The sequence below is a fragment of the Gymnoscopelus braueri genome (genome assembly GCF_963280865.1).
Source record: "Gymnoscopelus braueri genome assembly, chromosome: 14".
In the NCBI taxonomy this organism is placed as follows: domain Eukaryota; kingdom Metazoa; phylum Chordata; class Actinopteri; order Myctophiformes; family Myctophidae; genus Gymnoscopelus; species Gymnoscopelus braueri.
Window position 1 is genome coordinate 22125403 of NC_137619.1, and position 17853 is coordinate 22143255.

The 17853-nt window shown below is 40.6% G+C and overlaps 1 protein-coding gene across 1 annotated transcript; it reads right to left on the reverse strand.

The window, feature by feature from the left end:
* Window positions 1-874: 874 nt before the first annotated feature.
* On the reverse strand, window positions 875-6990 carry c1d (C1D nuclear receptor corepressor). The gene is made up of 5 exons (XM_080449488.1): window positions 6954-6990; window positions 5102-5246; window positions 4941-5007; window positions 2611-2666; window positions 875-2510 (listed from the first exon to the last, which is right to left on the reverse strand). Coding segments are annotated over exons 1-5 (483 nt in total). The 5' UTR covers window positions 6956-6990; the 3' UTR covers window positions 875-2297.
* Between the last annotated feature and the right edge of the window lie 10863 nt (window positions 6991-17853).

Sequence of the window (17853 nt, forward strand, 5' to 3'; positions counted from 1 at the left end):
TTTGGGGCCCAATACTGAACCCTGCGGCACTCCATGTGTAGTTTTTAGCAAGTCAACATTGTTCATGTGAACAAATTGTTGTCTGTCATTTAGGTAGCTTTTTAGCCATGCATGGGCGACTCCTCTGATACCATACCTCTCCATTTTCTTTAGCAGTATGTTGTAATCTATAGTGTCAAATGCTTTTTTTAAGTCTATGAAGACCCCAACAGTGTACTCCCTATTGTTTGTGTTGTTTGAAATTGCTTCCACTAGCTCCGTTACTGCCATCGAGGTGGACCTGTTAGATCTGAAACCATACTGGTGGTTACTCAGTAGCTGATGTTTTTCTATAAAGCTGTCTAGCCTTGTGACAAATAATTTTAGTATAGGTCTGTAATTTGTGAATTGGTGTTTGTCGCCACTTTTGTGGATGGGAATGACTTTTGCTGTTTTCATGGCTTTGGGAAAAATACCTGTTGCGAATGATTGATTGCAAATATGTGTGAGTGGTGTGACTATAGTATCTATTATGTCTTTAATTAGTGTCATATCAATATTAGCACTGTCAGTAGACTTTTTATTTTTAAATGTTTTTACTATGCCCAGTATCTCATGTTCATATACACTTTTGATAAATATAGAATGTGTATTCTGGTTAATTATTGAATGATCCAGGCCTTGCTTGTCTCCTGGATCAGTTATTGCCTTGGCTAGGCTTGGTCCGACATTTACAAAAAAATTATTGAATTCGTTTGCAATTTCTTTTGTTTTATTTATAATTGTGTTATCTTTATTGAAGTAGTTTGGATACTCACCTTTGCCAATACCTTTTCTAAACAAGCAACCTTTTTCCTAGACCTACATATCCTTTGTAATTGTGTTTGTGTGCATTAGACAATCAGGAAACACACTTTCACTGTTGTACCTTCCTACACTGAAACATTTAATATCCACCAATAATGGACAGGGACAGGCCAGCACGCTGTGACCCAGCATGTCTTTTTACACTAGGATAAGACACAAAACAATACACAGCAAAAATCTCATCAAATACTAATTTCTCTTTAAACACAAAAGTAGATATACACCGTTACAAAGTGTATTCAAAGATTAAGTTGACATGGCTGTACAGCAAGGTGACAGCGACACACGCAGCTGCGCATCACTTGATAAAATATGCAGCACATTGGACACAAGCTCAGATCTATTCCAGGAGATAAAGAGAGATAGAAGATACAGAGGGAGAATGTTGTGTGTTGACCCGTCTGCCCGAAGCTGCAGTAATTTCTACTGAAGCTAACCCCAACCCAGATCCTTCAAATGTTGGAAGTTGGAATAAAATATGTATTGCACACAACTCTAGCACTTTGTTTTTTGGAAAGAAAACTGGAAATACAATGTTTTGACAGGATTCCATTTAATTATTCAGTCAACTTAACGAATAGAATCATGACAGAAGATGTCCAGTCAGGACATTCATCAATAGACCTGTCAGAAACAAAATGGAGCGCAATAGACCTCAGCTTACTTGGGAAGTTTAACTACTTTCAAAATGGTGTCCGTATTTTGGCCATGTCATACAAAAAAAGGGGGGTGGGGGGAGAGCAGTGACGTGTTGTGAGCTTGTAGATTGGCTATAAAAAGACTCTTGCCTCAAATATCAGCTCATTGTCTTTAGGCCAATACCATGGCCAAGCCTATACATGGTTAACAAGACAAAGTTTTTAAACATAATATCCACACAAAACAAAAGGATAACACTAACAATAATCATCAACAAGTGATTCATAGAATCACATTAATACAGAAATGTATAATGATTTCTCATTTACCTTGAGGTAGAAGCCTCATTATCTCGATAAAAAGCTAAACAATTGCAGTCAAAACTCAAACCCATGACTGGTCTCATTCAAGACTATTAATAACCACTAACTCACTCCCTCAGCTGAGGAACAGCTTTCTCAATACTCATGGACTGACTGATTGATGATGCTAATAATTTATTTATGTTGGCCTGATTAATTAAATTCCTGTTTGTGACTGCCCTTGACCACTTTCAACCTGGCGTCCCTACTTCGGGCACGTCATTATAAGCAGATCTACAAGGTCACAGCGCGTCGCGATGCATTGTGTGAGCTTGTAGATCTGCCATATTCGCTAGTTGTTGTACGATGAAGTATAATGGGACTTAAGTGGTTGACCAAACCATAGAACTTAGATAAGGGTTCATTCATGTTATTAGTACATTAGATTTGGCTGTGACTTCATTATAAAAAAAGGTAAATGTTGGGTGCTGCTTAAATCTAGATCAAATTCTACTCTGACTTCTTTGGGCGTTTTGACTGTGGGCCGCGATCCAGGGGTGTTCCAGGCGTCTTAGGAGCTCTGTCCTTTTTGGAGCTTCCTGCCTCTGCGACGTCAAACAGAGCGTTCCTGAGAAAGCGAGCAGCGGCGCCCTTGTCCAGACGGGCGGCTTTACTCTTCTCTGTGATCTCCTTGACTCTGTTCATATACGACCTGATTCTCTCCTGAGGAAGACAGAAAGCGGATGAAGAAATGCCAGACAACACACAGAGAGGTTTAAGGGAGAACATATGGAGAATGGGAAATGGGGGGAAAATAACTTACCAGTTCCTGTTTAATTGCATGTTCTTTGGGGTTGACTCCTTGTGTTACCAAGTACACTGCAAAAAAGGACAAATTAATTAGACTATGTTTCGCGACAGTTGCTTCACTTTGCTTCAGATCCTGCAGCTTCAGTAGTCTAAGTTGCAATTATACATTCATACACACATAAAAATTTCCGACAATTATCGTATCTGTCGAATAAAGTGATTATTTTAAAGTGATCTTTTTATGCATGAACAGAAAAAACTTCAGCATACGCATTGGACAAGCACTGTCGCTTGTCCCTCATGTGAACGTAACACAGAAGACATTTTTTTTTTATCTCTTAACCATTTTGCAGCTCTCAAATAATTAATTTAGGTAGTGGTTTGAGATTTATGGATTTTCTTATGATTTTTTTTAATATGCATTTTTATGTGAGACATTTCTTTAAGCCATTAACACATTGACTGCCAATCGCGTAGATCTACGCGAACCTATAACTGATTCACTGCCAATCACGTAGATCTACGCGAACCTATTTAAAGCCGCCACGTGCCAAAGATCTTCCAATTTGACCCAAAGACCAAGGTGATATGATTTTTCGAAGATCTAGACTCCTATCCACTTCCTTGTTAACTTAAAAATTCTGTATCTCGGCTCCTGAGTACTTTTTTTTTTCCAATGAAAAATCTCTGGCACTGGCTAAAAAAATATGAAAATACCTCTGGCAGTTAAAGGGATACTTCACTTTCGGGCCGGGGAAACATTTAAAAAATATATTAAAAATAAATGAAAAAAGTTATGGAAAATTCATGGCCCCCTCACGCATTAGTAGGACACTCTAATGCGTGAGGGGGCCATGAATTTTCCATAACTTTTTTCATTTATTTTTAATATATTTTTTAAATGTTTCCCCGGCCCTAAAGTGAAGTATCCCTTTAACACATTTACCGCCGGGCCCGTAGTTCTACGGGCCGTTAAATCCAACGGTTAAGCGCCAATCCCGTAGCCTACGGGCTGTGGTGCTTTTTCCTTTTTTTCGAAATATTTTTTTTTTTTAATTTTCTAGGGGGACCATTTTCAGTGTAACACCACCCGATCTCGACCGGAAGTGCGATCACGTTTTTTGTTTCCCGTCTGCCTCCATTCTAAGTCGTACACAATAACCCCTGTAAAAGACCCTGTAAACATGTAGTTTTTCATCCTCGCATTTCCCATGTTAACTTAAACGGTCAGAACTCAAACATGGCGGCTCCGTTTGACACGTGGTCTTCACTGGTAGAAGCAGTGAGATCTCCGCGATGTTTACAAACAGTGCACAGCTCAATCTTAAGGATTTTAACAAGATCTGTGGCGACGTGAAAAAAACAGAAAACAACAATAAAACGTTGGCACTGGTGAGTACATTATGAGATTAACCTCTGGCGGTCAATGTGTTAATGGGTTAAAGCCGCCACGTGCCAATCGTGTAGACCTACGCGAAGTGGTGTTTTTTTTGTTTTTTTTTAAGTTCACATTGCACTTTTTTTCACTTTCGATACGGCACATTTCATTGTAGCACCACCGGAAACGGAATTATCCGGGATCCGGTTTTGCCGATCCCATCAGCCTCCATTCTAAAGCGGACACTAAAACGCCATTTTCTCGTTTGTAGTTTTTCTCGTCGCTGATCGCTGTTTAACATAAACTGTTGTAACTACAAGATGGCGACTGGGTTTTTGACGGGGATTTCACTGGGCGACGCAGTCGGATCGCCGCTGTGTTTACAAACAGTTTTATGCTAGATCTAAAGGGATTTAACAAGGTCTGTGGTGACGTGAATAAAACAAAAAAACAACAATAAAATGCTGGCACTGGTGAGTACATTATGAGATCAAACTCTGGCGTGGAATGTGTTAAGCCATAGTAGGTTTTTTTCTGTTTCATCACTGTACACTGTGTCACTGCGGTGCAAATAAACATAATTAAACCTAGTACTGTAAGGTATCTGTATGCTATCAGACTGCTATAGGAAATATGAACGCAATGACGCAATATCCATGTCTCTTAAAGAGAATGATGGTTTTAAAACTGGGGTCCTAAGACACCAGGGGTCCTTGAAAGAAGTTCAAGAATTCTCAGCATATGTATATAATACATTTTACTTTAGCCACTTGTATTACCCAACCAATATAACGTCTCAACATTCAGACAATATAAATGATATTATACATTTACCTTTTCAATTTTAGGGTCTGTGATTTGAAAACATTTAATTTGAAGTCATTTCTAATGTACTGTCTGTAGCATAACACTTTGTTGACATAAAGTGTCAGGAATTAGAGCCTAGAACGAATAAACAGACTTACTCCAGAATAGTGAATTCAGAGTATATGCAGACATCAGGTCCAGTTTGGCCTGTTCCAGAGGGTCCAGCTGACGACAAATCACAGTTTTAATTCTGATTAATTTACATTAATCAGTAAATATTTACAGAAAGGGGGTGTTTCAGTCTGTTATGGTGTCCTACCTTTTGCAGTTGGTCATTTCTGGGCACTGATATCATCTTCTGTAACATTGTATTTACAGATGTGACCGAGGACTCAAAGTCTGTGAGCTGTTCCTCTATCTCTGTGGGGTAGTCTTCTGCTTGACCATCATCTGCTGCCATTTTCCTGTACAAACAAAAGCATAAATAATGTTGTGTGAGGCTGGGTCAATCAGCATCAGAATCAGCTTGGTCACATCACAGAAATTCAAACACAGAAGTTCTATCGTTTTTGTTATTTCCATAGAGAGATCAATCAAAGAAACAAACAAGGTGTTTGTTCATCAATTTTAATTTCAAGCAGCCTAACTTTATCTACTTGTGTTATCTTTCCCTAGAACAGTGGTTCACAATGTGGGGTTCCAGGGGGTCCCCAGCAAAAGTTATAGCATCAAAATCAGTTTAACAACTTTAACCTTATATACGGTACATCCGCTATTTGGAAATAGCAAATCTACAAGCTCACAATGCATCGATGTGACGTGTTGTGAGCTTGTGGATCTGCCATTTCCAAAAGATCTTGAGAAAATGTGAAAGATTTTGAAATAGATGTCTTAAAACATTTTCACAACACAAATCTTCTGGGGGGGGTCCCTGACAAAATATTTTCAGATGAGGTTCCACAGCTACATACATATACATTTGGTGGTCCTTGACATTTAAAGGTTTACAGTGGTGGAAAGTAACTAAGTACATTTACTCAAGTACTGTACTTAAGTAAGATTTTGAGGTATTTTTACTTTACTGGAGTATTTCCAATTTTCTGTACTTTTACTCCACTACATCTCAGAGGCAAATATTATACTTTTACTACACTACAATTATTTGAAAACTTTGAGTTATTGGTTACTTTGCAGATATAAATGATTATTAAAGCCCTATTGTATACATAGGGGCTGAAAACATATATACACATTATATATATATATATATATATATATATATATATATATATATATAACATAATTGAAAATAGCCGATCTACAAGCTCACTTCAAACATTTCAGTACTTATACTTTGTTACTTTAAAAAGGTAGGGTAAGTGATATTTTTAGTTTTTTTTATTTATTTTTGTTAAAAAGGTTAAAGTACAATATTCTGATAGTAATCATTGCTATGGCCCCATTTAGCTATGATTGCTACAGAGCGTTTGTTCGGTCACAGGGGTCTCTCCAGATCTTTAGTAAACAGAATGTATTTCCTCCGAGGTGGAAAGACTGGTGATGCGAGGTTAAACAGAATGTAGTACATTTTCAGGCAGGTGACAACATTTAAGCCAATCAGGACTGGAGAGAGCACTGGAAATGCATTTTCTGTTTAATAAAGAGCTGGAGAGACATGGGAGACTCCTTTTACTGATCAAACAATGAGTACTATCAGAATACAGAGCTATTTAACACTTATTTTAACCAAAGTAAATCACTTACCCTACCTTTAAGTATATTTTGATGCCAATACTTTTGTACTTTTACTCAAGTAACATTTTGAACACAAGCCTTTTACTTGTAACAGAGTGTTTTTATGTTGTGGTATTGTTAAGTAAAATATCTGAGTACTTCTTCCACCACTGAAGGTTTGAGAACCACTTCTCTCTAGAAGCACTCTTTTATCCTCCCCTTCAAAGCCTGTAGTAAGTTAGCCTGCTAACGTTACGTTAGCATCTGGCAGGAAAACTACAGTTAATTGCACGCCTGCACAGACTAGACTAGAGCACAAGGTACCACTGACGTCAATGCATTGTGAATATACACATTTAACTGGCTGAATATCGATGCGTATTTACTTGAAAGTTCCACATAAACATTGTAATTATAGATAAACAGCAACAACTTACATCTGCTGAGCACACAGCACGTTGAAGATTACAGGAAATGGCGTCAGACAACAATCAGTATTGCCAGGTTCTGTGAGAGAAATAAGCAACCAGGTCTAGGAAAACAAGCCCAAAAGAAGCAACTTAGAGAACTTTAAACCTGTATGCATCGGCTATTTGAAATAGCCGATGCATCTACATGACATGCTCACAGGCTTGTAGATGTTCTATTTTCAAAAAATCTTGAAATAAAATGTGTAATATTTGGAATCATTCTAACAGCACAAAGCTCCCTTGCAAAAAACATTTAGGAAGATCTTTGAGAACCAGTGGTTTAAATAATAACAAAAAAATTGGAAGCAAGCCTAAAGTAATTAAGCAACTACACTTTAGAAACAAGCCCAACTACCAATTTTTACAAGCAACTTTACAGAAAAAGACGCCCAAAGTCGCTTATAATAAGCCGACATGGCAACACTTTGTGTTTTGCTTCTTCTGAGCTCTACTGCCCTCTGCTGCTTCGGAAGGGAATAACGTTTATTTTCAAGAAGTATCCAGGTTTCTCAAATTATTATATTCCCCAATGTTAGCCAAAGCTTTCATAATGGTCAAAGTTGTGTGCAGTAATCAGTTCCCATGTATTACTTGTCAGCAATTCAAGATATATTTAAAAAAAAGTGTAATTCAAACTCTTGACATAGTAGTCCTGTCAGCTGTCACCATAGTAACCCCAAGCGTCCCGTGCTTGATTATGCTAATGATGCTGAAATGCCAGACTCTAGTCTGGGTGCAATGTTGGGAGATCTCTGGAGAAGAGACAGTCAACACTGCTTAGGTCTAGGAGATCTCTGGAGAAGAGACAGTCAGCACTGCTTAGGTCTAGGAAATCTCTGGAGAAGAGACAGTCAACATTGCTTAGGTCTAGGAGATCTCTGGAGAGGATACAGTCAACATTGCTTAGGTCTAGGAGATCTACTGGAGAAGAGACAGTCAACATTGCTGAAAACACTTATTTGAGCAGCTGCTGCTCTCGAGGCTCAAAAGATGGACAACTGTGACTTGGAAAGGCTCTCCTTCACTGGATGGAAGCTGCAGCCAGCATTCAGAGGAGATGTGACAAACTACAAAGTGACTGTGGCAAGCCATGTCAACAAAGTCACAATGGAGCTGAGGACCAACGACACTGGGGCTTCATACAGAATTGTAGGTAGAAAGGTTTTTATTCATTATTTTTATTAAGTCAATTAACTTTAACCAGCAAACTCTTTCTTTGTGTGTTAAATCATTTTCTATTCTAATCTATTCTATTGTATTGCATTGTATTATGTTTTCCAGCTCTTTGGTGATGGTTCCAAGACACTTAGACTGAATGATGGGGTGAACGAAGTAGGAATAGAGGTGGTTGCTGAAGATGGCACCACAAAGAAATATCGTGTGGAGTTAACCAAGCTGTCAGCCACAGCTGCAGAGCTCAGTGATCTGACCATCGATGGAAATGTGCCACTGCACCCTGAATTTGACACGTGCACCTATGAATATAACAGTGAGTACAAAGTTTGAAAGTGCACCTTTCAAGTAACACAACCTACGCTGACTAATTCCTGAAGGAAAAAAACAATCCTAGAAAGAAGCAATGCTCAAATAGCATTATTTAGCCTACAATTGACTGAAATGTAAAAACTGCATTACATAATTTTCTAAGATGATACACATTTTCAAATAGGATTTTTTCCTTTTTTTTAAAACCCCACACAGTAAAATAGACAGTGTTAACTTATGCATCTATTAACTCAGTTGTTTACATATGTAACCAAATGGATCCTTACAGGTCCAATTTTCATATTTTCCTGTAGGCACTGTTCCTTTCTATTGTAACTCAGTTGCTATGCTGCCCAAGCTGCCTGACAAAGACATGAAAGTGTTTGTGAATGAGGACGACAGCACCAAGCCAGTCCTGTTGAATGTGGGAGACACTGTGGTAGTGATCAGAGTCTCCTCAGCAGATGGCAGCAATTTACAGGTTGGATAATAAATATGACACACATACATAGTGTACGCTATGTATGTTGATAGAAATGCAGTGCAGATAGTATTCATGATCATGCGTTGCTTTCTCTGATTATCCACAAAGTGTCTTATATTTCAAAACGTATAGACGCGTGCATGGTCTGGTCTCGCGTTTCCTGTAATCCATGCCTAATTTTAGAAAACGCTCGAATGACAGCCAGGGCAAAGAGTATCGTTGTTAGTTGTGGTAACCTATATTGTGCTACTTGGCATAATTTGGAAGTTGTTAAAGAATGAATTGCTGGCCTGTTAGGTACTCTTGTTACTTGTAAGTAAAAACATTTAGGTCAACAGACCATCAGGGCTGCAGCAAGGATATCCATGTTCTCAGGTGATACTTTATCCAATGCTACTATGCTACTCTATACAGCCACACTCCTGTATTTTTCATTAGACAGATATAACTAACACTGCCCTCCACACTCTCTCAGGTGTACACAGTGTTTGTGACTCGAGAGCCCATTCCCATGGCGGTAACCTTCAGTGATGGGAGGGACCAGGTGGCCTTCGAGTGTCCTGTGTCTCTGACCGCCCTGTACAGGCCCATCTCCATCCATCCAAGGTGGGGAGGAGCTTGAGCCAGAACATTGAAAATGCCAAAATTGAATTTTGGACAAAGAAACGACTGTCAGACAGACGCTATTGTCTCAATTCACCACATTCCCAATTTAATCTGTTTGGGGTGAAGAAGAAGAGGTTTTTCACAATCAAAAGCACTCCCCAAAAACAGAGGCCATGTAAAGAATAATTATTTTCAATGCCAAAAGGGAGCATAACAACAAAAAACAACTCAATTAGCATCACTATCTATTTGGAGCATAACTCAGTGAATGAAAGAAAAGAAAAAAATCAATCTCATTTTAAAAGGGGGAACATGGACAACAGCTGACAAAGCCTTCTATAGTTTGGTCTAACATTTGCCTTTCAGTTGCTGGCCCTATTGGCACGTTAATTGATTGATCTTGCTAATTTGCAGTTACCCGAAGCACGTCTTCTCAGGCCCTTATATCGAGATGCTGGTACGGAGGTCGAAGGTCGACCCACTCAACGAGTGTCCCCTGGGAGACGGCTGGAAAGTCCTTGAGCCGGAGCTCGACAAAAAGATGTCCGCCGGGCTTGTCAAGTGCTTCTTTGCTTACCGAGGCATGCTCTCACTTACATCCCCTCACTTCTGATTATACCTATAGCAGTATCACCTAACCATGTAACTACCATCTACCGGTATGTTGCTGTGGATCATATAACTTAACTAAGGACTTGATTATGTAATAGCTGTTATTAGTTAGAGGCATTGCCTGAAGTGACCTTTCCTCGGGTGCTTTTAATCTTCTGCTCCCAGAAGAAGTGACAATGCTAGAGTTTTTGTCGGTTGGTCAATTTTCTATTTATGCTAAACACACTGCATTCTGAAACTGAACAAGTGCACGTCTTGCACATTATTCACAAACATTGATTGTCGCTAGATCCAAAAATCTTGTAACACATTGGCCTCATGACCACATGAGACAGCTGAGATGAGTCCACATACTGTAAAGGTCACAACAGCTCTTGGTGTCCCTTTCATTGATTCTTTGCTCCAACATGAACCATACATTATTTAGCAGGGAGCAAAGCAAAAATAATCCAAACAAACAGCATGAATTCTGTCTGTTCCAATATGTAGGAGGGCTGAGTTTTCATTATTAAAAGCATTTGTTGGATGACAGCAATGTGATTTACCAATTCTTCCTGAAGTAGCATGAAAACAAAATGCTTCAATGTTAGGTGTCAACTTTTGGTACATTGATCCTAAATATATCACTGGAGATGTGTGATCTATTGAGCTTTGATTTTATTTTCTTTCTTTCTTCAAAGGATGTGATCGCGTGATGAAGCTGTCTGGGGTGGGATCGCACGCTCTGGAGTGTCCCAGCAGACACAGGGGTGAGCTGGACATAAAGGTCAGTGTAAATGATTAAACAGCGGGGCAGAGGGGGCCAGAATCACTGCTATCGACCCACACTGTCCTCATCCTTTAAACACGTCAGTGTGCTCGTCTCGCAGTGGGACTGCTGCTGATTGAAGTTCCTCTGTAAATGCATCTAAAGTTTCTAAGTGTTTGCCTATGAGTGTGTGTTAGCGACTTTGATACAAGCTCTTTTGAGTGTGGAAGTCTGTTTGTGTGTCTTTTTATATCCCACTATTAAAGGACAATATTTCTTTCAGGATGTGGCTGATACAGATTGGTATAAGCAGCACTTTGTAACATCAGCCAGCACCTTGGTGATAGAGACTCGACACACTGTGGAGGTAAAGCATAATACATGTTTTCATTTTGGGTTTGTTGTGCTTTTATTGGATTTTCAGTGCATGAGACCTAATGTAATATTCCAAAAATAACAGATCTATAAGCTAAGTTTGTTGATCATTGTTGATTTTGGCAAGTGACATTGTCATACTACAGAGTATAAATTACATATTAACCACTTATGCCCAATCAAAACATTAAAAAAGCAATTTCACAACGCATTGCGATGTGACGTGTTGTGTGAGCTTGTAGATCGCTGAAAGTGGTTGACGTGTGGCCTTTGTCTGCATAGGTGCATAACTGGGAGAGGAGACTGCAAAAGGCAGTAAGGCAAGGAATTGTGGATGATCTCTGCACACTGGCTCAGGACCAGTTGAAACTCTACAGACAACGCCTGCCCAAGCCAGGCATGTACAGTATCACATCCTACGCCTTGAGCACAGGCTGGGAAATGGACACCACGCCACCAGTCAAACGCTAGGAGCTTAGCTGGGTAGTTTGTGGATCGTACCAGACACTTTGGCACCAGAGATTTGGGCAGATTACCAGCCACTTCTTGGAGATTCTATTGTATTATATGGCTGTCAGTACTAGGCACGATGGCCAATGGATAAAACAAAACCTAACATCCTACGTTGCAAATTACCATTCTCTGCCATTAAAAAATGCATGAAGATATACGAATTAGTTAGTGTTATAAATTGTTTTTCCCTGACATGCCGGGTACTCAAATTACAGCTTGTCTCCACTTGTGCTTTGCTAATTGTCATGACTCTGAGAGGAGACATCAGAGACTGATCTCACAGACTGATCTCAGAGTATTGAGTGGGAGTCACTGGAACCGCAAGGAAAAGAAAAGTAGCACATTAAAGAAACAAAATAGGACCGAGAGAAGAAGTAAAGAGAGAGAGCGAGAGAGAGAGAGAGAGAGAGAGAGAGAGAGAGAGAGAGAGAGAGAGAGAGAGAGAGAGACAGTGATAGAGTGCGGAAACAAGGGAGTGACAGAGAGAGGAAGACAACCGGGGACAGAGAAGCAGAGAGAGAGAGAGAGAGAGAGAGAGAGAGAGAGAGAGAGAGAGAGAGAGAGAGAGAGAGAGAGAGAGAGAGAGAGAGAGACACACACACACTCTTGTACTGTATCAAGCTACTGCACCTGGAAGTGGATGAATGAACAGTTGTGCTCTCTCTGACCTCCCTCTGATGTCTTTGTCTATGAAAAACACAAAAGATGCTGTTCAGGTATCACAAAGCAAGGAAGCGCTGTCTGGATGTACCAAATAAGTTTCTCACCAGATTTTTTTTTTGGGTGGTGGTGTGCATGATGACGATTGAAAGTGTACTACTGTAACTATAAAGTTAGTACACCACATTCAAATTCAAACACTTTAAAGTTACATTTAGGTCAACATATATATATATATATATATATATATATATATATATATATATATATATATATATATGTATATAACTCTTTTACTATTGTTTAGAATGCAAATATATATATATATTTGCATTCTAAACAATAGTAAAAGAGTTTGAAGGAAAGAAAGCTTGAGAGAAAAACCGAGCCACAATTCTCAGTGGTGACATATGACATATTATGTGCCCAGGTTTATATGTATGTGTGTATTCACACTCTCCCCAGGGGACCTGTTGCAGTACGCGGAGGGTGAGAATCCTCTGGACATCTTGGAGCAGGCTGCAGTGTACTTCGCCTCGGCCATCAAGCTCAAATCCAGGGAGGCCAGACTCCACTTCCTGCTGGGCCTGGCTCTGGAGGAGCACCACTACGCCATGGGGATGTACGGACTCAAGAAGGTGGGCTCAGTAGACCCGGGTCATTGCAAATCATTGCTTTCGGAAGAAACCTCTTATCTCCATATTTTAACTTTTTGTGCATTTTCGTAAATGAACCCATTAAAACCTGAAGCAGATTCTACAAATGCCATCTAAATGAGTAGTTCTCAAACTTTTTGTAGGCTAATTCATATTTTTTTTAATCTTTCAAAAATAACAGACAAACTCGCAGCGCCGCATGAAGTAACGTGCTATGATCTTGTATATCTGCTATTTTTGAATAGCCCTCGCAAAACCCTAAAATGACACAGATGCTTTCCCAGTTTGAATGGGTTTTAATGCCCTATTTGATCATTACTACAGCGTCACACAAAAGACAAAAGTATCAAAAGTATCAGACCTGCAAGCTCGAAACTTCATTTCACACCGCGTTTCGAGCTTGTAGGTCTACTGCTTGTTTTGAATTTGAATCCTGAAAAGTAACAGTTTGGCCAACAGTGGTCATGTTTCAACCTTCTGATCTTGATACAAAGAAAATGTCATACCTCCGAAAATAATCTCGTTATGAAAAAATCGAGATAAAAGGTTTCTGCCCGACAGTGAGTGCTGCCTGTACAACACAACCTCTACTTCATCTTCATCTTTCTACGCCCAGGCTGAGGGGGAGGATGAGGAGCAGAGTGAGGCCAAGGTGACGGCGTATCAGGAAGAGATCCTGGCTGTGTGTAAGCTCCACGGCTTCCGCGGCACGCCCACCATGGAGAACCAGCTGCAGGCTCTGGACAAAGAGTACCGCCAGCTCAAGGACGACGGCCTGTCCGCCAAGGCTGACCAAGTCCAGACGCTGTACCTCTGGCTCTCCAAGAAGGCCGGCAAGGTGAGGAAAAAATCGAATCAAATAGAATAGAGCTGTAATACAGTTACAAGTTAAAAAAAACTGTCTCCCAATGCTGCAAATGAAGAAATGTAGTTCAGAATTGTTCATGCAAGTGAACACTTGTGAACACTTGCAGAAACAAATGTTCAAAATGGAGTGTGTGTGTGTGTGTGTTGCCAAAGGTGTGTTGTATCAAACAGTAGCAACATTGTTTTCCGTTCTCGCCCTGAGAGCAGATCTGTCGAGATAGTGAATAGTGAGTGGCAGAATTCATGAGCGGCATGGACAAGATAAGCAGCCTGAGTGATTTCTGCGAAATGTGAGAGAGATGGAGGGAGAGATAGAGGAAGAGGGCTGCCCTCTTCTTTTCTCTCTCCCTCCATCTCTCTCACGTTTCGCGTCTCATTTTTCTTCACTCTTACCTTTCTTACAGTACCTTCTCGTTTTTTTTTCTTTCTTTCGCTATCCATCTCTTGGTTCCCTTTTGTATTTGTCCCTCTCTTTCACTTTCTCTTTCTCTCTTTCTCTCTCTGTGACTTTCTCTCATCTCTCATCGTCAAACACTTCAAAATAATGTCAGGAGGCTTCATGGTCACTGTTTCAGTCACTGTCCCTGACTTTCACTAAAGCTTTGATACTGGACGTCACTGTTTACCACACTGAAAAGCTTGCTGGCATCAGAGAAAGGCCTCTAAAAACATTTAGACCTTGTTTTTGGTTTCAGGGCCCAAAAGTGCGTCACGGACAAGGAATTATTATAAAAAATCAATTATTCTTTTAACCCATTAAGACCTGAGGCCAATTCTACAAAGCCTTCTAAACCAGTAGATCTCACACTTTCAAGATTTTTCAAAAATGTTTAAAAATAGCACATGTAGAAGCTGGCAGCGTGGCACAAAGTGACACGCTGTGAGTTTGTATTTGCGAAAATCTAAAATGACACAGATGCTTTCCCGGTTTTAAATAATTTGATCTACATATTGCACTAAACCCCACAACGCTGTGTCGACAAGGATGGCAGTGCAGCCGTGAAGGATACAGAGAACTGTGTCCAGCATGCTCTGATAAAGTACCTGGATGCCTGGACTCTGAGCCCAGACAACTGGGAGTACAACCTCCACGTGGGCAGACTGCTGCTTCTGCAGGGCCAGAGCAAGGAGGCTCTGCAGCACCTTCAGACGGGCCTGGCTCTAAGACCCGTGCACCCCGGACTCAGGTCAGACTGCTGGCATTATCAGTGACCTTTTTATTTTAGCCCCTCATCATTCATAGAACCCTCTTTAGGATACATCTGTAGACCGAGTGACATACATAGGTACGTACGTATGTATGTACGTACAGTAGCCTACGTACATACATACATACAGTACATACCGTACATACCGTACATACATACAGTTTTGCTTGTACATCGTGTGGCTCAACTAATGAAAATCAAGGTCAGATAAGTAAAAGTTTATTTTTATAAAGCACATTTAAAACCAACTGGAGTTTTTATTTTTTGGCTTTTATGATAGTACACAGTTGAGATAGACAGGAAACAGGGAGAGAGACATGGGGAGTGACACGCAGCAAAGGTCGCTGGGATCGGGATTCGAACTCGCGACGTCAGGCAATAGAGCAATAGAGCCTATATTTGGTATGCCCCTGGACCACTTGGCCAGCGGGCGCCCCAAACCAACTGGAGTTGACCAAGTGCACCACAACTTAAAGAAAAAATAAATAAAATATAAAATATACATCAGAATGGAGTTGGGCAATGGTAATGGTAGCAGTAGCTGTAGCCATAGCAGTAGTCTAGTCCAGTGGTTCCCAAACCTTTTAGCTCGAGACCTAAAAGAGAAATTTGCTGTCTCCCCGGTACCCAAACTAGTGAAAATATTGCTGTTTGCTATTTTCAATACTTCTTCAACATTATTTTTTGTATCATTATTTTTTATGTTTGCATTATTTTTTAATTCATGAACATATTTGATATTATTTAGACATTTGTAAAAATCTTTTGAAAAAATTATGAAAAACGAAATGTAGGAAACCAAAATAAAGGAATATTTACTCGCAACCCATAAAAATGGGTCCGCGACCGATGTTTGGGAAGTACCGCTGGTCTATCTCACCTATAGCTCCCCTGTGTGCCATGCATCATGTCTCCTGTCAGGTTCTACACAGGCCTGGCTCTGCTGAAGCAGGAGGGCAGAGCCTCCGAGGCCACAGAGAAGCAGGCCGCTCTGTTCTTACAACAGGGACTGGAACACCTCCTCAGCAAGCACTGCAGACCAAGGTCTGTGTGTGTGCGTGTGCGTGTGCGTGTGCGTGTGCGTGTGCGTGTGCGTGTGCGTGTGTGGAGAGGGATAGAGAATGTTTGTGCTGTGTGACTTGTGCATGCATTAGTGTTCATAAAAATAGATTTGTATTGCAAAGTGCTGCACAAAAATGGACAATTTACACATTAAAATAGCAAGAATGACACAATTAAAAGAGGATGCTAATAGAAGGGTGACAGATAAAATGAGCGAATACAATTTGTAATGTACGTGTGATAGACCTGCTTGCAGTCATGATAATATATGTGTGTGTGTGTGTGTGTGTGTGTGTGTGTGTGTGTGTGTGTGTGTGTGTGTGTGTGTGTGTGTGTGTGCACCATCTGGCACACATGCTTGCATTGCACTGTATGTCAGCCTTTTTTCCCAATACTTCCTGATGATCGGCATCATGAACCTTGGCTGTGTTTCCTTGCAGTGATATGGAGTGGGACCCATCTGACCCCATTTCCAGCTTCAACACCCAGTTCCTACGCGGCGTACTCAGCCTGGGAGAACTCCAGCAGCGGAAAGTGCTGCCAAAGAAGTCCATGATGGCCGAGCAGGTCTATCACACGTACGTTACACGTTGGGAGAGGTTTTAGAGAGCAAATCGGCATAAATAATCAAAAGTCAATTACAGGATGTGATACTGGCTGTGGACTGATATTTTGTGTTACAAGATGTGTCAAGACTTCTACACGTCATAATTATGAACAAAGATATGGGACATGGGGAAAAGAGTGTATAGGCCTACATAGCAAATGTAGAGACATACTCCAGCCTGCTCTCGGTAATGGACGGATAAAGACACTCTGGATAACTTCACTTAAGAAACAGGAGTAGACGGATCTTCTTTTAAATATTTAATCAGTAAACACGGTGGATGCAAGAGAAAGAGAAGTGCATTTCATTTCACCTTCGGGACTTTGAGCATGTCCCAGATCTGCTATAGCTCTATGCCCTTTTTCTTGTCTTCAGTGTTGCGGTGTTGACTGCCCAGGCTGTGAGCCAGTGTGTGTGTCGTGGCGAGGTGACCCGGCAGCTGGAATGGGTGCTGTTAGAGGCTCACTTTGCCCTGCTGCAGAGGCTGATTCATCGGATGCCAAGCCACGACAACGCTGGCACCGACAGGCAGGTCTATGTGGCCAAGAGAAGCCAGGCTCTCATAGCTCTCACACGGCTCACCTCTATCGCCCCCTGTCAGGAGCTACTGGACATGCAGGAGAAGGTAAGGCCATGGAAAGTAGGACGGTGGAAATTCATGAATTTTAAATGGGGTGTGGAGAAACAATGTTTTGGGGATGAAATTAGAATTTATGGTGGATTCATTAGAAGGTAATAACAGAGACTTAACATTATTTTATGTGTAGCCACAGGTCCCTATGACAAAAAAATATATATTTGAATTTGCCTGTGATAATATAAAGAACTTGATAAATTTGGCAAGAGGTCACAAGTAAGTTGTCCCTGGGTGCTGAGAACGTGACACACAGAAAAACACATCTACCCCCATACAGTGCATGATGAAATAAATAACACATTAAATGTAACAATTGCATGCTGTACCCATGCTACTCTTGCAGGTGT